This window comes from Meles meles, chromosome 3, assembly GCF_922984935.1.
Source record: "Meles meles chromosome 3, mMelMel3.1 paternal haplotype, whole genome shotgun sequence".
Lineage (NCBI taxonomy): Eukaryota > Metazoa > Chordata > Mammalia > Carnivora > Mustelidae > Meles > Meles meles.
This window is the reverse complement of record NC_060068.1, coordinates 92,966,530-92,993,305: the sequence shown is the minus strand read 5'-3', so window position 1 is coordinate 92,993,305 and position 26,776 is coordinate 92,966,530. Positions and strand designations below refer to the sequence as shown.

The 26,776-nt window shown below is 34.8% G+C and overlaps 1 protein-coding gene across 4 annotated transcripts in view; it reads right to left on the bottom strand.

Moving 5' to 3' along the window:
* Positions 1 to 26,776, bottom strand: part of ERCC8 (ERCC excision repair 8, CSA ubiquitin ligase complex subunit) — a 61,671-nt gene that overhangs the window by 23,812 nt on the left and 11,083 nt on the right. Inside the window, exons 3-10 of one of the 4 annotated variants that reach the window (XM_046001023.1) lie at positions 22,154 to 22,255; positions 18,250 to 18,373; positions 11,191 to 11,253; positions 7,290 to 7,371; positions 6,115 to 6,183; positions 4,668 to 4,734; positions 2,226 to 2,326; positions 628 to 752 (exon numbers count right to left, since the gene is read on the bottom strand). In XM_046001023.1, the coding sequence (XP_045856979.1) occupies positions 628 to 752; positions 2,226 to 2,326; positions 4,668 to 4,734; positions 6,115 to 6,183; positions 7,290 to 7,371; positions 11,191 to 11,253; positions 18,250 to 18,373; positions 22,154 to 22,255 (733 nt within the window). Of the gene's footprint in view, positions 1 to 627; positions 753 to 2,225; positions 2,327 to 4,667; positions 4,735 to 6,079; positions 6,184 to 7,289; positions 7,372 to 11,190; positions 11,254 to 18,249; positions 18,374 to 22,153; positions 22,256 to 26,776 lie in introns of those variants that run through there. The other 3 variants (XM_046001024.1, XM_046001025.1, XM_046001026.1) reach the window with 3 other exon arrangements.

Here is a 26,776-nt window from a genome sequence, read left to right as displayed (position 1 = left end):
TTCTCAATCTTTTATTCTTCCCCAACATACTTGAGAAATATAGCACACTCACATTATGCACAGTAGAGCAATAATTCTCCACTAAGTAGGGAGAATGCGGTGGGGGCATGGTGGGGTGGACTGGCCAGTGCTGAGAGTTATTTGTTCACATAATGAAAAAATATAAAAAGAACACTGGAATACAGAGACAAGAAAAGTGTTAATCTACAGAAGGACACTGAGTATATTTCACAGATCCATTTTAAAAATATATATTCAAGGGGCGCCTGGGTGGCTCAGTGGGTTAAAGCCTCTGACTTCGGCTCAGGTCATGATCCCAGGATCCTGGGATCGAGCCCCGCATCGGGCTCTCTGCTCGGCAGGGAGCCTGCTTCCTCCTCTCTCTCTGCCTGCCTCTCTGCCTACTTGTAATTTCTGTCTTTCAAATAAGTAAGTAAAATTAAAAAAAAAAAAAAAAATATATATATATATATATATTCAAAAAGTTAGCGAGAGGCACCTGGCTGGCTCAGTCAGTAAAGGATGCAACTCTTGATCACAGGGTTGTGAGTTCAAGCCCCACATCGGGTGTAGATTACTCAAAAAAAAAAAAAAAAAGAAAAGTTGGAGATATTTAAAATCTCTTACTAGTGTGTTTTCTCCATTGGAACTATTCCAGAGCCTCATTCGATTATCTGTACCAACAGTAAGGAGATGAAGCCCATCACTTGTAAAACATAAGCCATTAACTTTCCCATTATGAGCAGTGTTTGCTGCAACGAAAAATATAATTCAGTTAATCTATTATTATAGTCAGCACACACTTAATGCTTGATGATACAGTTATTTTAACGTATTAAAGGACAACTATCTGAATTACTTAAAATATACAAGTTGATTATATTTGGATTATTTGAATATCATAAGCCATATAAATTAGAGCCATAAAAATGGAGAAAAACAGGAAAACTAAAGAGGAAGAAATCTTGCCAAATATAATTTTTCTTCAGAGAATAAGCTGTGCTGTACAACTCAATTAAATGCATGTCTAACATTAAATTTTTGAATTAAACACCTTACAAATTTCTCATATAATATTTCCATTTTTTTTTAAAGATTTTATTTATTTATTTGAGAGAGAGACAGTGAGAGACAGCATGAGAGGAGAAGGTCAGTGAGAGAAGCAGACACCCCTTGGAGCTGGGAGCCCAATGTGGGACTCAATTCTGGGACTCCAGGGTCATGACCTGAGTTGAAGGCAGTTGCTTAACCAACTGAGCCACCCAGGCGCCCCAATATTTCCATTTTTAATCTAAAAGTCATTTCATGGACTATTAAAAATCAGTAATACTAGTATTTACTATTTTTTAAAAAGCTTCAATAGGGAAAGAATAAGTGTTCTAGTTTGATTCAAAATTTGTATTACCTTCAAAATGACCAAATTTGAGAAAGCATAATTCTCAAGAGCCTGATTAATTTAATTTAAAAGATTATTAAAACAATCATAAAACTGTATATAGTTCATCCTAAGATTTTTCTGGTCCACGATTATTTCTAAATCAGAATGTTATCCTATACAGAAATTAAATTCTAGGGGCACATAAGTGGCTCAGTTAAGTGTCTGACTCTTGATTTCATTCAGGTCATGATCTCAGGATCCTGGGATGGAGCCCCACATTGGGCTCTGCCCTCTGCTAGAAGCCTGCTTGGGATTCTCTCTCCTTCTCCCTCTGCCCAACGCCTGCTATGCATGCACAAAATTCTCTCTCAAATAACTACATAAAATGTTGAAAAAACAAAAAAGAAATTAAATTCTGTTGGAAAAATGAAATTGAGGTACTTTATCACCAGGATAGCAGCTGACATGTGCAATACAAATTGCAAATTCTATTTTCATGCAATGGCCACAAAATGTTACTATTCCTTGTTTATTGTAGCTTCCTAAGTGGCAATGAATTTGTATTAGTTGACTTCACTGGAGGAAAAAAAAGTAACAAAATAATTCAGAAATGTTTCTGCATTTGAAAATTTAGAGGTAGATGAAATGCCATACTTTTTCCTATCTTAAAGAAAGACAACCATAATTTAGTTATGTACTTTTGGAAATCAATTTATTGTGAATGGCATTTTTTAAATCATAAAATTTGCAACTTGTCCTATACATTAATTACTTGGTTTCAATTAAAAATTTTCAATATAAAAATACTATCATTGGTGTATTTCTATATTAATGTATTCTTCATTACCTGATTCAACAGCTTGTGACTTTTTTCCATTATGCTGATCAAGAGTAATTAAACATCCTGATGCTCTTCTTACATCCCATAATTTTACTCTACTGTCAGCACTAAGAAGAAATAGATGTTACATTGACATATATGGCTAGGACAGTGACTGTACTCTTCACCTACCTTTCCAGTATTATGGCACACAGAATTCTCAGTGTATTAGTGCAAATATATTTATACATTTGGGTTGTTTAACTTTTGCCTTTTCATCAAATATTCAAAATCAAAAGTAGCAAAAAGCAGTGGGAAAAAAACAGCCAAAAAAAAAAAATAGGTAACCTTTTTTTAGATCACAAGGACAGAATTCTGCTGATTTTTATTTTGTTTTCAATGGTTCCTCCACCAAAACTAGAGAGTTTTAGAGCTTGTCCCTTAGCAAGCTTGTTACTACATCCTTTCTATTGTTTATTATTCAAATGTTTTCTAGACAATCAAGGAGCTAACTAATTTTACTTTAAGAATTCAGGGCACCTTGGGACACCTGGGTGGCTCAGTTGGTTAAGCAGCTGCCTTCGGCTCAGGTCACGATCCCAGCATCCTGGGATCGAGTCCTACATCGGGCTCCTTGCTTGGCGGGGAGCCTGCTTCTCCCTCTGCCTCTGCCTGCCACTCTGTCTTGCTTGTGCTCACTCTCGCTCCTCTCTCTCTGACAAATTAATAAAATCTTTAAAAAAAAAAAAAAAAAGAATTCAGGGCGCCTGGGTGGCTCAGTGGGTTAAGCCTCCACCTCTGGCTCAAGTCACGATCTCAGGGTCCTGGGATTGAAGCCTGCTTCGGGCTCTCTGCTCAGCAGAGAGCCTGCTTCCCCCTGCCTCTGCCTACTTGTGATCTCTCTCTCTCTTTGTCAAATAAATAAATAAAATCTTAAAAAAAAAAGTTCATTTTGCATGAATTTGGTGTTTTATTTTCATATGAAAAAAGGTAATAGTTTCCCTCTCTCTCTCTCTGCCTGCCTCTCTACTTGTGATCTCTCTCTGTCAAATAAATAAATAAAATCTTTAAAAAAAAAAAAAAAAAAAGGGGGCGCCTGGGTGGCTCAGTGGGTTAAGCCGCTGCCTTCGGCTCAGGTCATGATCTCAGGGTCCTGGGATCGAGTCCCGCATCGGGCTCTCTGCTCAGCGGGGAGCCTGCTTCCCTCTCTCTCTCTCTGCCTGCCTCTCTGTCTACTTGTGATCTCTCTCTGTCAAATAAATAAATAAAATCTTTAAAAAAAAAAAAAAAGGTAATAGTAAGGACAATGTATTTATATTTGGTTTCCTATACTCAAATCAATCTTTGCAAGATAACAAGAATTAACTTTAATCTCTTAGAAATCTGATACTTATTTTTATTTTATCTCAAGCACGTGAAAAGAATAAAGGCAAAAAACCATGATCACATATCAATTTCAACTACTCCTAAAAAAAATAGAAATCACTTTAACTAATGCTATCATGTTCTCAAAAAGGACCTCAACAATATTCTAACAAATTGGGTTTATCCAGATCCCTTTAATTACAAAGAGGAATACAATGCATTTTATAAGCCTATTTCTAAATAAATCTTTTTTCTGTAGGTACAGGGCTTATCTCTTCCTGTAGTCTTGATTCTTTTCACAGATCACCATCAAAGCTAGCCAAGTTGAACAGCAAGCAAAAATCTAGCATTTCCCATTTTCAAAATGGTTTTCTTTCTTTCCAGCTTGGGGAAAAGTCTACAATGGGATGAGTCTGAGGATTTAAGTACTTTCTGAAACAGATAAGATTTGGACTTATCTGATTCCTAACATGATTACTAGGTCCATCTGAGAACTGAAAGCCTCTTAGCTTTCCCATGGTTTGAGGAAAACCAAGTAAGGCATGAATAATATAAATCTGCCCTATCATGGACCCACAACGAGCACCTAGCTTTTCACCCTCACACTTCCCTAGGCAGCCTTTTTACAGCTTTATTCTAGACTTGTTCTATTTCAGAAAGCATAGATCTCAATATAACATTCTATAAACTATTAACAGAAGCTTCTCTGGGGACTAAACTGCTTGGCTCATTGTAGATAGTCATTACATATTATTAAATTGAATCAATGAATAAATGTTGAATCAGATTCAAAATAATTCTGTATTAAAGAAAATGAACTGAAATGCTACTGTTTTAAAATTAAGACTTATACTTGGGTAGAAAAAAAGGACAACATACTTTTTCTTACAGGTAGTACTACCAGATTTGCATTGCTAGAGATTCTCTTGTTTTCTGTGTTTTAAAAGGTAAGCACCTTCAAGATATGTAGTGACAGGACTTAAAAACTGTAACTCAATTATTTAAAGGGCCTAATTAATAACTAAATATGCATCTTAAAAAATAGTGTTTTTGAAATTTTTATCATTAATTATTAACTTCAAAACCAAATAATTTGCATGTTACCTTGCAGTTGCCAAGACATATTCACAACGAGGTGACCAGGAAACTGCCAGTATTTCTTGTCTGTGACCTGCAAATATAACAGTATGAAAAGTCTGTAAATACTTGAAAAATCAAAAGATACAGTGTAATTAAATATGTCTGATTTTGAAGAAGTGAAGACTAAATACTAAACATAAATTGATATGATCATTATTTTTTTACATTTATAATAATCTATGTTTAAATATTGATATGAAGTCTGTGCAGCATTTCTCACACATGTTATCTCATTATAAATGGCCTGGTTTTGCACTGGAAAGAGCAAATGATCTTTTTTAATACAGCTGTTAGATTCAAAAGTGAATCCACCATTAAGTAACATAGCTTAAGCTCATTTACTTATATCTACCACAAAAAAATCCACTGTAACAAACCATACAAGTTAAACATTCTAGAGAATAAAAAATGACTTCTAACTTTTCAGAAAGTTGTAACAGAATTTTTTTTAAAAAAATTCATGATTGTAGAAAGCATTTGGATAAAATTTTTTTTCTAGAAAGCACAGGTGATACATTCATAGGATAATGTAATAATATAATAGGATAATAATGACTTCAGCATTTTAATTCACTTTTGCCTAAATGAACTATTCAAAGTAGATATTTTCATTGATCTAACTTATATTATTAGAGATTCATGACAATTTAAAACAAATGTTGTCCATTTCACAAAATTCTCTTGCTATATTATGTGTTTCTCAGGGATGAGTAAAAATGTAAATTTCCAAATTACAAGCCATCTTTCCATTGTTTAGAACCGATGATCTAATACTGATATAAGAAAGTAGCAAAAATATTCAAATTAATATATCTTAACCAAAATATTATTTTAATAGCTTTTTCTAAAATATTTGCATTCAGAAAAAAAGCACCTAGCAAGAACAATACTAAACAATGCCCATAAGACAAATTTACCAATGTAAGTTTTTTTTTTTATATATATTTTATTTATTTGACAGAGAGAAATCACAACTAGGCAGAGAGGCAGGCAGAGAGAGGAGGAAGCAGACTCCCTGCGGAGCAGAGAGCCCGATGTGGGGCTCGATCCCATGACCCTGGGATCATGACCTGAGCCAAAGGCAGAGGCTTTAACCCACTGAGCCACCCAGGTGCCCCCCAATGTAAGTTTCATAAATAATTTTTTTAAATGTAGAAATAAGATAAGATTTTCAGCTAGACTTCCCATATCCTTTGAGTTTACCCTATGGGTATTGTTTATATAAATGTCTCCTCAATAGTTCAGTTTTATAAGAATAATGCACAGAAGGATCTTTATTTCCCTGTTGACTTTTAACAACTAGCACAAAATACATCAGTCATGTCAGTTACAAAGAATACATTGTTAGTAATGTTTCTTTTTATTGAATGGTTTACTCAAAGTAGTTGTTGTTTCAAATAAAAAAAAATACCCTGTAAAATGTGGGAACAGGATCCAGACTTTAAGTCACAAAGTTGTACTTTGGGCCCTCTAGTACCAACTGTAAAAACAGAAACAAAAATGGTTTAAGATAATTTTCTTATAAATCATCACCAAAAGGAAACAAGAAACTACCATTACAAATCATAATATCTTCTCTGTATCCACATGGAAATATAAAAAAATGTATGCCAAAAATATACTCCAAATCATTTTTAATGTTTATAATTAGAAAATGTAATTGCAGTTATACCTTAGCACTAAGAGAGCTGTATTATTACATTATTGTCTAATGTTTAATTTTGAAATAATAGATTCACAGAAAGTTGCAAATACAGGACAGAGAGACCCTGTGTACCCTTCATCCATGTTGTCCCAACCATTGTTAGTGTTAGGTAACTATACCACAGTATCACAACCAGGAAATCTGCATTGCTACAACGTATATGCACAATTCTATGCTATTTTATTGTATCAAATAACTTTACTTAATGCCTCAGCCTTTCCATATTAAGGACATACTTCCAGAGACTCTGGAGACAGTCTGAGTGGACCTTGAGGACAAGTTAGTGCCCAGCTCTTCTCTACAGACGATGCAACTGACTAGTGTCTGCAGGTGAAAACATTCATGCAGTGCCAAACAAATAATAGAATCATAGGGACCTGATACCAGATACCAGAAAAACACTTTCTTCTTCACACATGAAAATTCTTTTTGTAGGTGCTTTCATAAAAATGGATATTTAATTTGAATAACACAATAAACAAAGGAAAAGGAAATAATTTCCATTTTTTAAAATTGTGTTGAATTGAAAAAGTTACCGAATTTTGTTCATGTAAAATCTTTGAAATTTTGGTGGTTGAAAATTAACTCCTTAGGGAACAAAAAATATACTTTCTTAATCTTCGAATCCTAGCCACTAGCACAGTGCCAGACTTGCACAATGCCAATAAAACTGAATGTAAATATAGCATATACTTGAGCTTTTTTTTTAAAAGACTTGCACAATGCCAATAAAACTGAATGTAAATATAGCATATACTTGAGCTTTTTTTTTAAAAGAATTATGATATTCATTTGGGTTTAAATGTCTATATTAAAACTAACTAGGTATTAAGAGAGAGCAAGTTTCAAAATGTTGAAAAGAAAAAGAAAAAGGTACAAACCTGCTACCAAACAGTGCTTGGTGGCAACTGGAGACATATGATGACTATAAACGGTTTCTTCAAAATTAAATATATCTGCAGTCTGATAATCAAAAGACATTAAAAAAATTTAAGTTCTAATTATAGTCACAAAATCAGTAAACATTCTATTTATTTCCACACTGTTACCAATTTTTAAATGACTGTTAGCCATTTATTTGACTTACACATAGGAATGTGATACCCTCAAAAACCTGTTAATTTTAAATCCTATGTTATTAGAGTGCCTGGGTGGCTCCGTTGGTTAAGCGTCTGCTTTTGGCTCAGGTCTTGATCCCAGGGTCCTGGAATCCAGTCCCACATTGGGCTCCCTGCTCAGTGGGGAGCCTACTTCTCCCTCTGCCTCTGCCTCTCTCATGAATAAATAAAATCTTTAAAAAATATAAATCCCATGTTATTTATTGCACTCTGTCCCTTTTATGAGGGAAACAGTTTTTCTCTAATAAATTTGAGAGATGAAGAAAAGACAATCACCTGGTTCACCATCTTCCTCTTTACTCCAGTCTGGGGAACTTCATCATCTACACAGGTGATCTAGTCAGTACTCGGCCTCTCGGTCCCATTCAACCTCAGCTACCATATCCCAGCACTCTCATCACCTATACTCATTCTTTCTTCAAAATCATACATTTCAGGTATGATACATTAGCAATTTCAATGTATGACCATGATCTTCTACCGTTTTCATTTTAGTTTTTCCCATCTATTTCCAAGACATCCAAATATAACCCAAAACTCCTATCAGTTCCTCCTATCAGTCTTTGCTTTTTTCCCCTTCTTCAGCATGGATTCAGAGGTTCAATACTGCATCCACCATATCTCCAACTCCTTTGTCATTAATTCTTTCACTCCGTGGAGACTTTAACTTTGGATGACTCCAAATATCTGCCTTCTCTGTACCTTTATCCACACAGATCTACACCAGAGGTCAGCAAACTTTTTCTGTAATGGGTAAGACTAAATATTTTAGGCTTTGAGGACTACTACTCATTTCTGTCATCACCACCTACTTATTTCTGCCACTGTAGGGTCAAAGCAGCCATAGACAAGAAAGAGCTTTTTTTTTTTTTTTTTCCAGAAAGAGGCCATGGGCCCAGCTGACCTCTACTTTAACCTAAAAGAGATTCTTACAGTAAAGCAAACTGGCATCACTATAAAAGATCATTCATCAGTGCTGACTTTCAGTACTGACTACTAGTCCTATTATATTTCACTACTATTCTCTGCAATATTCACAGCTATTTCAAACTTCCATACTATCCATGGACATCACCACTTGGTCATAAAAAGTGATCTGATCTTTGATTACAAAGAGGAATCAGAAAGTCATTCAATGAAAATTCACTGAGTATGTCTTATCAACAAACCTACAAACACATTTGCTTCCATTTATCCTTCTTCCTTCTTTGTTCCTGTTATCATGGAAAAACTATCCTTCCTCATATTCAAAGTTAATTTCCCCACCTGTGTTCAGATCCCCCTCAGCACTATCTCATGCTACACATCATCTCCTTTATCTCCAGGACACTTATAAACTCTGCTTCCAAACCAGCTCATTCCCATCAGCATTAAAAAATGTTCATGTTTCTTTCATCTTAACAGCAACCCTCTCCCCAAGACAGAAAAAGAAAAATCTTTCATGCTATATCCCTAATTAATCTTCTTTCCTCTTCTTCGAATCCAAACTTTGGCTCTAATTTCTTAGCTCCCGAATTTCTCAACTTACCACAATCTTATTTTTATCTCCACTACTCCCATTCATACTACTCTTCCCATATAACTGATAGCCACCATCACCTAGTCTAGACCTTATCTTACCTAACCTGTCAGTAACATTCAACACAGCTGATTACTCCATCTTTCTTAAAACAATCTCTTTCACCGGTTCCATTATATCACACACTCCTGATTTTCCCCTTACTCTTATCTTTTACAGGCTTTGGTTCCTTTTCCTGTCTTATTAATCTTGGTCTTCCCAAAGTTTTGTTCTATGCACTCTTCTCTTCAACTGCCACCTATATGGTGGTGACACAAACCTAAATTTTCTGTGTAGACCATATTCTTAAAAACCAGATATGTATAGCTCACTTCCTGGATTATCTTCATTTGGATTTCTTGTGAATCCTTCAAATTTAACAAATCTAAAATTGAACTCAATACCCCCTAATCTTTCTCTATCTTAGTAAATAACAATATACTCTACCCACCTGCCCAACATAGAGAACTTGAGAATAATTCTTGCTCTTTTTAAATAAAAGCTTTATTGAGCTATAGTTGAAATACAATTCACTCATTCAAAGTATGTACTTTAATGGTTTTTAGTATTTTCAGAGTTGTACAATCATCTCCAAAATCAACTTCAGAACATTTTCATCACACCAAAAAGAAACCCCATTCCCATCAGTAGGCACTCCCCCTTTCTTTCTACCCTCTCCCCTAGGAAACTACCAATCTACTTTCTGTCTCTATAAATTAGCCTATTTCTTGATGTTTCAGACATAGAATTATACAATCTGTGGTCTTTTGCAATCTTTCACGTAACATAATGTTTTTTCATTTCATTCAGCATGATGTTTTTAAGGTTCATCCACACTAGCATGTATCAGTACTTCACTTCTTTCTACTGCTGAATAACACTACATTTGATGGCTACCCGTATTCGTCAGTTGATGAACATTTTATTTGTTTTGACTCTTTGGTCATTTTGAATAATGCCACTACGAACACTTGTCTACAAGTTTTGTGTAAAAGTTATGTTTTCATTTCGCTTTGGGTATATACACAGGAGTGGAATTCCTGGGTCATATGCTAAATATACGTTTACCCTTTCAGAAATTGTTTTCCAAAACAGCTGTACCATTTTACATTCCCACCAATAATTTATGATTGCTCCAGTTCATCCATATGCTACTCAACATTTGTTACTGTCTTTTTGATTACAGCAATCCTAAAAGGTATGAAATGGTCATCTCACTGTGGGTTTGATTTGGATTTTCTTGAAATTCTTGATTATTCACTACTTTTGATAGCTTATCAACTTGGAACTCCTGTCAAATGTCTGTAATCCTCTCATATCTACTTATCCTATTGCCATTATTCCAGTCAAGCAAGGATCTACTGACTCCTGCCTGGATTACTGCAACCTCCTCCCTCGTCTCTTTGACTCTCCTCTTGCTACCTTCCAGCCAATTGGCAACATATCCAATTATTTCACCTGAAATGGCAATTTGATGTTTTCATTTTTGGCCACCGCTTAGACTCTTAAAAAGCTTGCTGCTTCTCCTAGGAAAATATTCAACCTACTTAATAAAAATAAAAATAACAAGGCCCCTCATGATACAGACACTGCTTACCTATTTGGCTTTATCTCTGGTTACTGTCCTTTGGCACTCTGGCCATTGTGAGTACCTTTCAGTTTTTAAGATGTCAGATTCACTGTTACCCCAAAGAGTTTTCTCATGTTGTTCCAAGGACTGGAACTCTTATCCTCCTTCTATGGACTCATCATCTTTCATTTCAGCCAAAAGCCAGAGCACCACTTGCTCTACAAAGCCTTCCCTGATTCTCCATAGGTTAGGTGATCCTGCTAAAACACTGTACACTTTCATCATGATAGTCCCTTTTGGCCTTCACTGTTACTTCTTGTTAAATCATTTGTTTTCTTTGCTAAACTGAAGCTCCTTGGCAATGAATCCCCAGCTTTAACATGTAGCAGAAATTGAATACCTACTGTTGAATATATTCAAGAATCTTACTCATTTCTAGAGAACTTGACCTGGATACTGACATCTGTATTTTCTGATTTATAGTCCATTATCCAAAACTCTATGAAAACTCGGAATGAGAAAAAGTTGTTCTTTACCTTAATGTGTAACAGAGAAGTCTCTAGAGAAGATATTCCTTTAAGCCGTATCATATGCTCTAGCTATAAAAACACATTTACGGAAAGCTCAGATGAAGTAAAAGTGTGATAGATATAATATGTGCATTAATAGGAAAAATTAGTGACAGGGATAGAGGATGTGGAAAAGGACAATATCATGCCCTCTTAATTTTTCTTTGTACCCAGCACATGCACAAGAAATTATTTCTTATCAAATGCTTTCAAATGTTCTTATCAATAAAATGCTTTGCCTATTTCAGATAGAACTATGAATTCATGAAATACTATTTTTTAAGTAATCACTCCACCCAACGTGGGGCTCAAACTCACAACTCCAAGACTGAAAGTCACATGCTCTACTGAGCCAGCCAGACACCCCCATGAAACACTATTTTCGGTTGGCAAAAACATTTATGTTCTAAAGAAAATTTGAAATCAAAATATCTTTTCTTAGAGTTTTAAAAAGAAGTCAATGTTAATCAAAGAAAATGCAAATGTATGGGTTATTAATCTTTAAACCACATTTTTAACTGAAGTGTAAGTAACAAACATACAGAAAAGTATACAGATCATAAGGGTACAGCTCAATGAATTTTCACGAAGTGAACTTTCACAAAGTAACCACCACCTGCATTATAACACAGAACATTACAAACATTGTATTACAACACCCCCAAAGAGCTCCCTACACACCCTGTCAACCCTCACCAAGAAAGATAACCACCATACTGACTCCTATCACTTTAGTTTTGCCAATTTTTGAATAGGAATTATATATTAAGTACTCTTTTGTGTCTGATTATTTTGTTCTATATTATATAAAATTCATACATTTTATTGATATAGAAGTGAGTGTTCCCTTGTCATTGCTAGATAGTATTTCAATGTAAAATGTGCCAGATTTCATTTGACTGGTAATGGACATTTGGATTTTTTCCAGTTTTTGGTTATCATGAATAGTGCTGCTAAGAACATTCTTATAAATGTCCCTTGGACACACATGTATGCATTTATATACTCAAAAGTGTATCTTCTAGGTAACAAGAAACCCACAGTTGATACCAAATCTGTCTACCAACTGTAATCTCAACAGCAACAGATACACTTGTTATTTTTTATCAGACCCTTTAATTTTAGCTATTCTGGAGGATGTAGAGAGGTACCTCATTGTGGATTCAATTAAAGTATCTAGGTGCTCAATTAATAAAGTTGAATGTATTTATTTATTAGCTATTTAGATATCCTCTTTTATGAAGTGTCTAAGCAAATGTTTTGCCTGGGGGCACCTGAGTAACTCAGTTGGTTGAGTGCCAGAATCTTGATTTCTTTCTTTTTTTTTTTTTTAAAGATTGTATTTATTTATTTGACAGACAGAGATCATAAGCAGGCAGAACAGCAGGCGAGGGGTGGGGGTGGTGGTGGGAAGCAGGCTCCCTGCTGAGCAGAAAGCCGAATCTGGGGCTTAATCCCAGGACCCTGGGATCATGACCTGAACCGAAGGCAGAGGCTTGAACCCACTGGGAGCCACCTAGGTGCCCCGACTCATGATTTCTCATCCTGATCTCAGGGTCCTGGGATAGAGCCCCGTGTTTTGCTCTCTCTCTCTCTCTCAAATAAATAAATAAAATAAAATCTTAAAAAAAAATATTCTGCTGCCTAGCTCTCTATGGGTTTCCAGTCTTTTAATTTCTCTATTTTTTTTAAATTTGTGTATGTCTTTTTTCAGATGTATGCATCTGTCACATATATCATCTCCCACTGAATTCATGGCCTACTTTTTTACTCTCTTAATGTTTTTTGATGAACAGAGCTTCCTAATCTTAATGTAGTTCAATTTATCAATCTTTCTCTTTTTGGTTTAAACCCTTTTGTGTTTTTACCTATCTTGAACCATGAAGATATTTTCGTTTCTTTTTCCTTTAAGTTTTATTGTTTTACTTTATGTTTTTATACCTAGTAATCTACCTGAAATTGGTAGATTTTTTTTTTGTCTGTTGTGGGGTAAGGGTAAAGATTAGTTTTTGGGGTTTTTTGTTTGTTTGTTTTATTTTTTATGGATACCTAGTTGATCTAGCATAGTCTGTGGAAAAGGCCATTACTTCCCCAATGTAGTGCAGTCTTACTTGTGTCATAAATCAAATGATGGTATATGTATAGGTGTGTTTCTTGATTATCCTGTTCCACTGTTTTTGTTTTTTTCACTTCTATTGATACCACACCACCTTAATTAGTGTAATTAAATTTATGGTCTTAGCCCACTTCCATAAAAAAGAGTCCTGTAAATATTTTGATTAGAAATGCACTGATTCTATAGATCACTCTGGGTAAAACTGGTACCTTTACAATACTGATCTTTCCACAATTTATTTAAATCTTAACTTGTGTCATAATTATTCTGTAGCTATCTGTGTGGTGTTGAGTGGTCTTGTACACTTTTCAATTTCTTACTAGGAATATGATGATTTCTGATGCAATTGTTAGTCTCAAATTCAGAAATGCAACTGACCTTATATCCAGCAATTTTGCTAAGTCTACTCATATTAATTTTAATAATAGGTTAGAGATTCCTTTGGATTTTCTATGCTCACAATCATGTCATCTGTGAATGACAGTTTAAATTCCTTTCATTTCTCTCTTTCTTTCTTTCTTTTTTTCTTTTTTTTTTTTTTTTTGCTTTATTTTATTGCCTAGGACTTCCCATACAATGTTAAAGGGAGATAACTCAAAAGGGAAAGCTCGCAATAATTTACCAACAAACAAAATCTTTGCTTTAGGTGTCTTTTAAAAAAAATAGATACTCCTAGAGTGCCTGGGTGTCTCAGTGGGTTAAGCCTCTACCTTCAGCTCAGGTCATGATCCCAGGGTCCTGGGATCGAGCCCCACATCGGGCTCTCTGCTCAGCAGAGAGCCTACTTACCCCCTTCTCTCTACCTGCCTCTCTGCCTACTTGTGATCTCTGTGAAATAAATAAAACCCTTAAAAAAAAATAGATACTCCTTAACAAATTAAGGAATTTCCTTTATGTTCCTAGAATGTTAAGAATTTTTAAAGAATCAGGAATGAAGAGTGACTTTTTTATTATAAAGTATGATGCATTTTTTTCTTGAAAAAAACAAATACAGAGGCAAAGGATCTCAACATAATACATATACACACACACACAGATAGGTGATAAGCTTATAAGCTTATGATGAGCCCACAAGCTAATCTCATCTCTTCTTCAACAAGGAGAACCTGATAGTTTCTCCTCCAAGATTATTTTCCCTCTAAGATCATGAACAAGACAAGGATGCCGATACTTTACCACTTTTGTTCAACTTGGCATTGGAAGTCCTAGCCAGGGGATGCCTGAGTGGCACAGTAGGTTAAGCTTTCAACTCTAGGTTTTGGCTCAGGTCATGATCTCAGGGTCACGAGACTGAGCTCCATGTCAGGGTCCATGCTCAGAGTGGAGTCTGCTTGAGGGTTCTCACTCTCCCTTCCTCTCTCTCTGCCCCTCCTGCTCCTGGCTCCTGCTCTCTCTGTCTCTAAAATAAATAACACTAAAAAAAAAAAAAAAAAAAAAGGAAAAGAAAAAAATCCTGGCCTGGGGAATGAAATAAGGAAAAAAAGCACAAAACTAGAAAGGAGAATTTGAACTCTATTTGCAGATGATATGATGATATGTATAGAAAACCCCAAATATTCCACCAAAAACCTCTTTGAACTAATAAACAAATTCAATAAATCTGAAGGATAAAATCAATATATAAAAATCTATTGTGTTTCTATACACCAATAATGAACAATCACAAAGAGGGATTAAGAAAATAATCCCACTTATAGCTGCATCAAAAAGAATGGAATACCTACAAATAAATTAAAATAAGTAGGTAAAAGATATATACACTATAAACTATCAGATATTGATAAAAGAAACTGAAGACACAAATAAATGAAAGGATCTTTAATGCTCATGGATTACAAGTGTTAACATGATTAAAATGTCCATACTAATGAAAGCAATCTGCAGATTCAGTGCAAATGCTATCAAAATTCCAATGGTATTTTATAGAAACAGAAAAATACATCTTAATATTTGTATGGAACCACCAAATCCCAAATAGCTAAAACAATCTTGAGAAAGAAGAAAAAAGCTATAGGTATCATACTTCTTGATTTCAAACTATTTTACAAAATTACAGTAATCAAAACAATATGGTATTGGCATAAAAACAAACACCATGATCAACAGAACAGAATAGAGTCCAGAAATAAACCCATGCATATATAGTCAATAAATTTGTGAGAGAGGAGCCAAGAATATAAAATGGGGAAAAGAGAGTCTCTTCATGAAACAGCATTAGGCAAGTCAGACAGCAACGGGCAAAAGAGTGAAACTGGACCACTTTCTTACACCATATACAAAAATATATTACAAAATAGGTTAAAGACTTGAGGAGTGCCTGGGTGGCTAAATTCGTTAAGTGCCCAACTCTTGATCTCAGGGTCATGAGCTGGGCTCCAAATTAGTCTTTAAAAACTAGATTAAAGACTTGAATCTAAGACCTGAAGCCATAAAATTCCTAGAAGAAAACCAAAGCAGTAAGCTCCCTGTTACCAGTCTCTGGGTAATGATTTTTTGGATTTGACACCAAAAACAAAGGCAGAAAAGGGAAAATACACAAGTGGAACTATACATCAAACTAAAAAGCTTCTGCACAGCAAAGGGAACCACCAACAAGATAAAAAGACAACCTGCTGAATGGGAGAAAAAATTTGCAAATCGTGTTCTGATGCAAGGTTAACATCCAAAATATATAAAGAACTCATACAACTCAACAGCCAAAAACCATGAACAATCCAATTTAAAAAATGGGCAGAGGAAGTGAATGGGCGTTTTTCTAAAGAAGACATACAAGTGGCCACTAGGTACATGAAAAAGTACTCAGCATCACTAATGATCAGGGAAATGCAAATCAAAACCACAGTGAGCTATCACCTCACACTTGTTAGAATGGCTAATATCAAAAAGATAAAAGGTAACAAGTGTTGGGTATGGAGAAAAGAGAACCCTTGTGCACTGTTGATGGATATGAATTTGTACAGCCCGTGGAAACCAGAAGGGAGGTTTCTCAAAAAATTAAAAACAGAACTACCCTATGATCCAGCAACTCCACCTCTAGCTATATATCCAAGGGAAAAAAAGTCACTATCCTGAAGAGATATCTTTACCCCCATGTTCATTGCATCATTATTTATTACAGTCAAGTCATCAAAACAAGCTAAGTATCCATGAATGTATGAAGAGACACAGAAGGATATGGTATTTTTATACAATGGAATATTATTCAGCCACAAGAAAGGAGGATATCTTGCCATTTATGACAACACAGATAGACCTTAAGGGCATTATGCTAAGTGAAATAAGTCACAGAATGATAACTATTATATATTATGTAGATTTCACATGTAAGTAATACACAATAAAATATTGTCAAACTCACAGAAACAGAGTAAAGTGGTGGTAATGAGGGACTGATAGGGAAGGGGGGGAAACATAAAACGTGGAGATGTTGGTTAAAGGATACAAAATTTGGACAATTAAGAGACAAAATAGTTGCATAGGGAAAGGAACTTGAGAAAGAGACTATAATACAATCAAGATGTGATCAGAAGACAAAAGATCATTTAGAGACAGCAAATAATTTAGGTGGAAAAGAGGCAGAGGCTAAGGTTGAGGGAGTAGAGGTTGAGGGTGGGATAACTTAGAACACCAGGATGAATTGAGACAATGGAAGTCCTTAGAGGTTTTGGGTAGAGGCACAATGAAACCACTTTATAAGTTAAGGTTAATTCTGGGGTAGAACTTACCATGGAAAATATGGTAAGCAAAGTAATGCAGGAATACCACTTATGAGTTTTTAGGAGTAGTCTAGATGTACAGTGTTGGTGAGAGAAAGAGAAGAAAACATGGGAGAGTTTAAAGAAAGAACTGCTAAGATTTGAGGACTAAATGGATGTGAGGATGATCATGTTCAATTTGAACCTGTTACACTTGAGGAGATTAACCTATATTCAAGTGAGAAAGGTTCGTTTAGTAGACAGGTAGAGACACATGGGAATAGAATTCAGAGAAAGGATTAGCATTAGATATATAAATTTAACCAAATATCATAAAAACTATTTTTTATTATCTTTCTTCTAAAGATTTTATTTATTTATTTGACACAGAGAGGAGGAGAGAGACAGTACAAGCAGATGGAGCAGCAGACAGAAGGAGAAGAGAAGCAGGCTCCCCACTGAGCAGGGAGCTGGATGTAGGGCTCCATCTCAGGACCTTGGGATCATGACCTGAGCCAAAAGCAGACACTTAACCAACTGAGCCACCTAGGTACCCTTTTATTATCTATCTTTATTATTTAGTGTCTACCTTTACTAAGCAATAGTATTAGTAATTTCTTTTCCTTTAAGGTTTTAGGTCAATAGATTGATAAATCCAATTTTCTTCCTTAGATCACTAGACAATAAAGATTTTATTTATTTATTTGACACAGAGAGAGAGATCACAGTAGGCAGAGAGACAGGCAGAGAGAGAGAGAGAGGGAAGCAGACTCCCTGCCGAGCAGAGAGCCTGATGCGGGGCTCGATCCCAGGATCCCGAGATCATGACCTGAGCCGAAGGCAGAGGCTTAACCCACTGAGCCATCCAGGCGCCCCTAGACAATAATTTTTAAATAATAAAGATAATAATAATAACTAATGTTTTTTGAGCACTTATTATATGCTAACCATTGTTCTAGGTACTTTACATATGTCAACATCTTTACAACCATTCTATAAGATATAATCACTACCCCCATTCACAAGTGAGGAAACTGAACAGAGGTGCAGACACTTGCCTAATGTCACAGAGCTAGTCAGCTGCAGAGCCAAGATATGGACTCAAGCAGTCTAGCTCTCCTCAACCACATATATAACATCTTAGCAAATAATCACACTAAAATGGTTTAGGGTTCAATTCCCCTTTGGAAAGGTTTTAATATAAAATATACTTACTTGTAATGTATTTGTATCCCACACTTTCAGAGTTTTATCAAAGGAGCTTGATGTAAACATGCCGGTGTCATGAGGATACCACTGTACAGTCTCCACACTGTATTTATGAACATCAGGATGGTTTCTACAAAACAGCAATCAAAATTTAGAAATACTTGATTTACATGTGTTTCAAAACTTATACTATACTAACAAGTAGCAGTCTCAAGTAGGACAGTATGAATGGCCAAACCTAGATCACAGGCCTGCATCTCAGCTCTTCAGAGGAGAATGTCCAGGCACCTCTAGTTTCAGTCTTCTGTTGTGCAATGTGGAGGCCAGCTTCCTACGAAGAGTCATTAAATGGGAGCCTTCCTATTTCTGTAGTTGGGCCTGGACGAATAAGCCAGCTACACTGAACCTCTTCATGGAAGGGGCACTGATTTTTCCCTACTGGAAGAGATACCCTTTTTGATTTTGGATATGCTTTTGCCAAATAACCATTTTAGCAGTATTATCATTCTTAGAATTGCTGAATGCCTCACATAGATAGCTCCATGGTATCCCATGCAATATTGCTTCTGATCAAGGAATTTACTCAATGTCAAAAGAATGCAATTAATTGGTAGATGTCCAAGGCACCACTCTTATGTATCCCTTCACCTATAGAAGCATGATCTGTTGAAGATTCAGTTATGATAATAGCTATAATACACTACTTCATGAGGGAAACATGCTGTCCTAAAGGAAGCAGCATATGTTCTGAGCCAATGATAAATACAGTATATGTATCACTTCACTAAATTTTATTTCACAAAAACTGGTCATTGAGTAACCCTTATGAGACAATGATGGAAATTTGAACACCAAGTGGTATTTAATGTCAGGAATTATTGCGTGAGATAATAAAGTCTCTATTTTTAGAGATATAAACAATAATGAATGAAATAATATGCTTCCGGGATTTGCTTCAAAATAATCAGTGGGTGGGTGGGGTTAGAGATGAAACAAGATAGGTTATGACTGATAGTTGCTGAAGCTGTGTGATGGGTACATAGTTCGCTATACTACTCTCTCCTTTCGTATATGCTGGAAATTTTCCATAACAAAATGAATAAATGAAAGTTAACAGAAGACTATTGAAATTCTACACAGATAGGACCATCATGGTTTCTGATTCCTAAAGGTGAAGGTTTGGATCAATATAGGATGAAGTACGTTAAGCTCTTGAATGAATGAGAACATGAAGTAAAGCCTTAAAGTTCTATGCTTTAGTTCTGGCATTGAGAGAGCTACAAAAAAAGGACTATGGGGTTTACCCATGATGCCTTTCTATGTCATGTATAATTTATATATTTTAACTGATTTCCATTTTTTTCCTCTCTCTTGCCTCCATTAATTTATACAGGTTAAAAACAAACTGAGTCCACAGGTTGCACAGTTTGATAAAAGATCAACGTAAAACTAGTGGAAGAATGGACTTTATCTTGAACTGGAGCTGGATGTAGTAATTAAGCAGACTGAGGATCTATCACCTTTTGGGAAAAGGATGATTACATTTTGGTTATATAGTGGATACTTGCCTTTTTGGTTGTGGAGTGGATACTTGGAACCTTTTTTTAAGTTGGATCCAAACTCCTCCTATTTGAAGGACATCTTCCTTATTTTACTGCTTCTTGTTACAGAAAGCTAGGGACTCCAGATATTTTCTTTCCCTTTCCCTTGGCAGTAAGGGCATGGACATATGGTTTAAGCTTCCCCAAACCTGCCTGGGACTCTAAAACTCTAAGTAGGAATGCAAAACTCAGGGATATTTAACAATTATTCATAGTCTTGGAGTTGAGAGTCTGTGTTGGTGACATGTAGCAGAACTCAAACTAAATTGTTCCTGTGGTGTGACCCGATTGTTTTCTTTGCCTTAGTTTCTTTTACCTTCTGCTCCTTTTTCACATTTGATTCTCTTACCTTTCCACCAGTTATATGAGACACTAAATATCTTTCCAATAAATTTCTGCTTAAAACAAGGAGAACTGATTTCTATTTGCTCCTAAAAACCTTCATGTATACCAAGATTTTCCAGTTTTGGTAAAACAAATCTTTAATGTACTCATTAAAAATAAAAGCTCATTTATATTTTAAATTTATATTTAAGAATAGAACAAAATATTATATTATTATCAGGTATGACCTGTTGTTCTCATTTACATTTTTTTTTAAGATTTTATTTATTTATTTGACAGAGAGAGATCATAAGTAGGCAGAGAGGCAGACAGAGAGTGAGAGGGAAGCAGGCTCCCCGCTGAGCAGAGAGCCCGATGTGGGACTCGATCCCAGAACCCTGAGATCATGACCTGAGCTGAAGGCAGCAGCTTAAACCACTGAGCCACCCAGGCGCCCCTCATTTACATTTAATGAGAATTTTGGTACAGAAAGGGAATCTTTTTGGTGCCTAAGAACATACGCATTAAGTAAAGCAAAAATAAATATCAGCAAATATTCTAAGCCATATTAACTTAATAAAAACTTTAAGTGAAATTATTTTGTAAAGTTAGGTTATCAAATCTTCAGATACAAAAAAATGCTACTTTAACTCATTTTGCAAACATGTTCACTGTATGCCCATTTACATTTAAAGTTATGCTTTTACAGACAGAAAGTGAATCCAAGAAGAATATCATGGTAAAACAAAAGATTGACACACTAAACATTTACTTGACTTTAACTACCAGAAAAGTAGATCACAGTTCCTCAGGAATAACATTAGATAGCATGTAGTATACAGGAAAATACTATTTTGATATATAACAAATTAAACAATGTTAAAATGTTATTTAAGATAAAAGAAAACAATGAATTAAATGAATTAATATGACTACCTTATACTTTAAATTCAGGGGTTTTTTTTGGTACGAGTGCAGTGAGAGTATAAAATGTATGTATAAACCTCTTAGAAACCAAGTTTCAGACTACTTAAGGTGCTCTCTTGTGTACCAAGTGTCCCTATAATTATATTGTTTCACAGTGTGGTTACAATTTTTAACTTACTTTCTGAAAGACAGTATTTCATTTAAGACTCACAAAAAAACTTACAAGAATGACAGGACAGGTATAATTTATCTCTAAAACAAATTAATCTGAGGTTCAGAGAAATAGTGTCCCAAATCTTTATTTCCAAAGTGAAGCCTCAGAGCCAAGAAACAATTGCAAATCTCCTCCCAAATACTCCATGGACTTATGTACCTATTCTAGTGCTGTGGGAACAGCTTTAATACAGGGTGATTGTTGATATTAATGTTCATGAAGTTTTTCCTCTTGACAGCATCTTCTTAACACCCTTTCTCCCTGTTGCCTCAAAGCTGTGCAAAATATTGGATTGGATACAGGTGACAAGGAAGAATTAAGTAACCATTATGAACGAATTATAACAGTCACAAAACATCTTTTTAGATGCTGAAAAATAATTCTCACAAGACTGGAAAGCGAGTAAAGAACAGTCCAGAAACTTAGTACAAAGAGAGGTATGTTAAGTTAGGCAGCTTTGAGTAGGTAGAGAGGTAAGATGGTTGTGTGTAGGTGTGTATATATATGTGTTTGGTGAGGGACTGCCAGTATATTTACTGCTTCTAGTCATTAATCTTTTTGTTCTATTTAATATCAGTTGAAAAATAAAGTTTTTGTTTATTATTAGCTGGAAGACTTAGAAATATGCTAAGTGGTACTAAAAACTATGATTAGTTACTGCGGCATGCTAACTAGGTGTACAAAAAAAGGACATGATCAAAGGTTTTTAGTCTCAAGAAAACATCAAGGGATATCCATGTGAAATGTGACATTTGAATAATCTGCCTGAAACAATCATATGACTGCTATTTTCATGTTTTGCATTTAAAGCAAAAAGTTCATGAATTACATTTTTAATACACACCTGCCAACGGAACACACTGCTTTACATGTGTAATAAGGTTGTCTGCTGGAGTTCTCAAGATCATAAAGTACAATCACACCATCTGAACCACCTGATAACATGCTAATAATAAAAAAGTTCACATTAATTTATCATTTTATGTACTTCATTTATTATATATTTCTAAAAATTACTGATCCATAAACACCCAAATGTATTATGCCCACAAATACAATAGAGTAAATCTTCATTAATACAGAATTTTTAATAAAGTTCCTCAGTCTAGTATTTGTAGAATTAATATAGAAAGATTCAATCTGTGACCATTTAAAGTTCACCTTTATAATTCCAAAAAGGACAGTAAAAACAAGATGGCAAAAGATCTATCTTAATTAAGAAAGTAAAATATTATTAAGTCATTCTTAATATCTTTTTTTTCTCTGATTCTTAATATCTTAATTAAAATTGTGATAGGGGCGCCTGGGTGGCTCAGTGGATTGAAGCCTCTGCCTTCCGCTCGGGTTATGGTCCTGGGGTCCTGGGATCGAGCCCCACATTGGGCTCTCTGCTCAGCAGGGAGCCTGCTTCCCTTCCTCTCTCTCTGCCTGCCTCTCTGCCTACTTATGATCTGTCTGTCAAATAAATTTTAAAAATCCTTAAAAAAATTGTGATAAATGAAAATGGTATCAGACCAGCCATTACTGATACTAGTTATCTGACTCTGAGCAAGTTATTTCACCTGTCTAAGCCTTCAAACATTTGTGAAAAGGGCTGCATTTTTATCTAAGTCATCAAGATGATGTAAAGATAAAAGTTTTATCTGAGTTTTATACTGCCTCACAAAAAATAAAGGATTAATAAATGCTATATTTAATATTAAAAACACATTTACTCACTTTATTCAACTTTGACCACCTGAAATGTTAGGCACTCTGCTAATATAATTGTCTGTAAGACAGGCATTGTTTATGTCTTTCAAGAGTCTACAATCTAGCAGAAAAGACAGATCTATGGGTTTATATATCTAAATGAAGAATTGCTATTTGTTCATCTTATTGCTCATAACGAAAGCTCATGTTTCTGTCTCATCTGGTTTTCTGATGTTACTCTTTGGTAAATTCCTAAGAAAGGGCTAGTGAGAGCAACAGTCCATGAATTCTTATATGTTACTGACAATTTGTCTGTTATTTTGTACTTGAAAATCAATCTGGCTGGATATAAAACCCTTGACTCATGTTTTATTTCCCTGAAAATATGAGATAATAAGCTTCATTCCTTTGGGAATAAAGCCCCAAATTAGTTCAGTTAAAAAAGGATTTTCTTTCGCTTATATGTAGTTTTAGATCTTATTTATTTTAGGAAACTTTTCTTGGAGTATACCTTTAATATTGACTCCATTCTCTTCCTTTGGGTTTCTTCTCTGGGAATTCCTATTAAATGTATGCTGGGTCTTCTTTGTCTATCTCCCACATGTGTCCCCATTTCTTGAATTTTTTATCTTTATTTCTCCTTGACTTTTAAAAATATCCATCTTTCTACCATCTGTTTCTAAGCTATTACCTCTTGTATTCATTTGCTTGTGTTTTTTATGCTTTAGTCTTCATTTCTGAAACATTTGCCATTTATTACTTTTTCTTGAGTTTGTTCATCTCATTTCTAAGTTTTCTTAATTCCAACTTTTTTCTTTCAGATCTTGTATCTTTTTAAAATGACACTTAGTTTTAAAATACTAGGTTAGAGTTCTCAACTATTTCATAGGTATATCTTTCTGACACAGCTACACTGTCTAAAGGGGTATTACTTAGTCTCTTTGTTCTTATAAAAATTTTGAATGGGCTTTCATTTAAATCCTATTATTTTGCTCATATTTACATGAAATTAATTTTTAAAAACTTTTATAGAAAGGAGTCTTGGTTTAGAATAATATTTAAATTTTGTATCTCTAGAATATCTTCCTTTTTTTTTTTTAATAAAATGTTCAATACATTGCACCTTACTTTCAGAGGTTTCTTGATTCTGTTTACCTCCTCAATTTTTTTTCTTGGGCCATCTTTTCCCTCTGTTTCTACTGTCCCCATACTGCTCAATTTGGATTCTATGCCAAGCAGTTTCTCCTCACTATAGGGTTTTGCCCTTTAGGAGATCTTAAGTTGATTAGATGGAGAGATCATAGGGCCCAGAAAATTCCAGCCCCTTCCAGTCTTACTGTGAACCCCTTAATAATTGGGAGTATGTCATCCTCTCCCAGTGTTATCCACTGTAGTCAAAACAGCTTGCTGAACTTTCAATTAACGTTGGTTATTTTGGAGTTATCAGGTCTAGTAGATGTTCCACTGGTTTTCACTGTCTCTTCTGATATTGATGCTGATACCACACAGATCTTGTAATTCTCAGCCATTTGTTCCCAGTCACCCATATTTTGTGGTTTGTGGGGATATTTGATCACTTATACTTGTTCTAAGTGTTATACATTAATTGTTTTATATTGCCCTCTTTAGTTTCTGTTACTAAAAGTGCAAGATAAGGAGCTTGTGCCATAAATGAACACAATTCATTCTTCACTGAGAAAGTCATGCTGTTAAAAATAAATTGTGTGCTTAGCGATGTACTAAACTTACATTCTGGTACAAGCTCCTTATCTTGTTGTTAACCAGTTACAAAGGGTTCATGCACCAAAAGTATGTCCAAGCAGCACTGATTTATAGACTTGTTTTAAGAAAAATTCAATACCGGGGCGCCTGGGTGGCTCAGTGGTTTAAGCCTCTGCCTTCGGCTCAGGTCATGATCTCAGGGTCCTGGGATCGAGCCCCGCATCGGGCTCTCTGCTCAGTGAGAAGCCTGTTTCTCCCTCTCTCTCTGCCTGCCTCTCTGCCTACTTGTGACCTCTCTCTCTGTCAACTAAATAAATAAAATATTAAAAAAAAAAAAAAAAAGAAAAATTCAATACCAATTTGTAGGACAATAGGTTCATTTAAAAGTAATTCTTCAAAGTTCTTCACTGAAACAGTTCTAAAAATCTGATTTATGATGGGTAGTAAAAAAAGACAGCAAGTAATGCCATGCTAAAGTGTTCACCACAAAACTTTTGTAGTTATCTATTTATATAGGAAAATATTTATAAATTTTAACAACTACAATTTTTATTTTCATTGATAGAATCTTGCAGCTTGTTTGGGCACAACTATGAGTTACCTATATATCAAAACGGGTTCTGAAAATACTTTTGCTTCCTATTTGAATTTTGTGAAATACTTTTTTTCTTTTTTCTTTTCTTTTTTTTTTTTTTAACCATGGCACTGCATGTATTCTTAATGCAAAAACAAAAAATTATACTCAAAGGTGGACATTTTAACTGAATTTAATTTGTATTTACGATAATGACAAATGTTTCATCTTTGCTAGAATGGTTTCCAAAAGCTTTCCTTGGATTCTATTAATTGGGTGGAACAACTGAACCACTATTGGAATTAAATGATTCTGAATTTGAAGGGCCTGTGAACAATGACATTATTTAACTGTGAGGTTATTATTCTGCTTATAAAGTAATCACAGTAAGAGATATAATTTCATGTTTTTATATGGACAAGAAAACCTGTTATTAAAGATGAACAACAATAGCTTAGAAAAATTTAGAAGATATCAAAGAAAATTCAACCTTCACAGAATGATATGCAAATGTGCTTCATGCAATTGCACTTGTAAAAACATTACTCTCAGGGAGACTTCTTAAAATAACTCCTAACTTTGGAAATAAATGCCTCTTTACCAGATGTGCATATTCTGGTTTCTGTTCTGGTTTCAGTGATATCACTGAAACTCTCATGATGGTCAGTAAATATTATTTTGAGCAAATTATATGTGCACTGACTTTCTTAAGAAAAATATCAATATTTAATTTTCCATTAAACATGTATTTTGCTTTTTATTATTCTCTTTGCTGCCAAAAGGATTTAATGCAAAATACAAGCCTTGGCAAACAAATGAAACAGTTATAGATTTCACCACGCAAAGATGAAAAGCACTGTAGTAAGAATCTTGACTTTTCTCAATGTTCCGCAAAAAGACTCCTCAGCCTGTATTTCTCACACATATTTTATGCACACATAATTTGTAATTTCTCATATTTCTCATTGACTTGGACAACTGGTAGCCTACTGGCTTCATGTACTTCAGAGGTTAGACAAATGATCTCTATTCCAAATGGATGGCTGGAAAAGCACCACTGAATACCTTTCCCACCAGCACCCATGAAAAAAATCAGCTATCCTTTTCTGTTAGTGTCATTATTTTATAAGCAAATGGCCCATAGCTGACCTTGAATGCGAGGTGCTATGCTGCATCTGGAAAAATTCAGAACAAAGAAAAGAATTTTGCTGATCATCTTAGATTTAACCATGTGCTAAAGTGAGAATGTGTTCACTGTTCATGTTTCCCATATACTACTAGCTGGGACTATGACAGTGGTTGAAAATTAAAAAGAGAATTCTGTCAAACCTGTCTGGTTCATTTTAATGTAAATAATATAATACTTCATTATAATGTAAAAACTCTGGGGAACGCCAAACACAACATGATACAACAAACTTCAGTTACTGTTATACTTGTTCTAACTACAGACCACATGAAGCTTTTAGAAATTTCTTG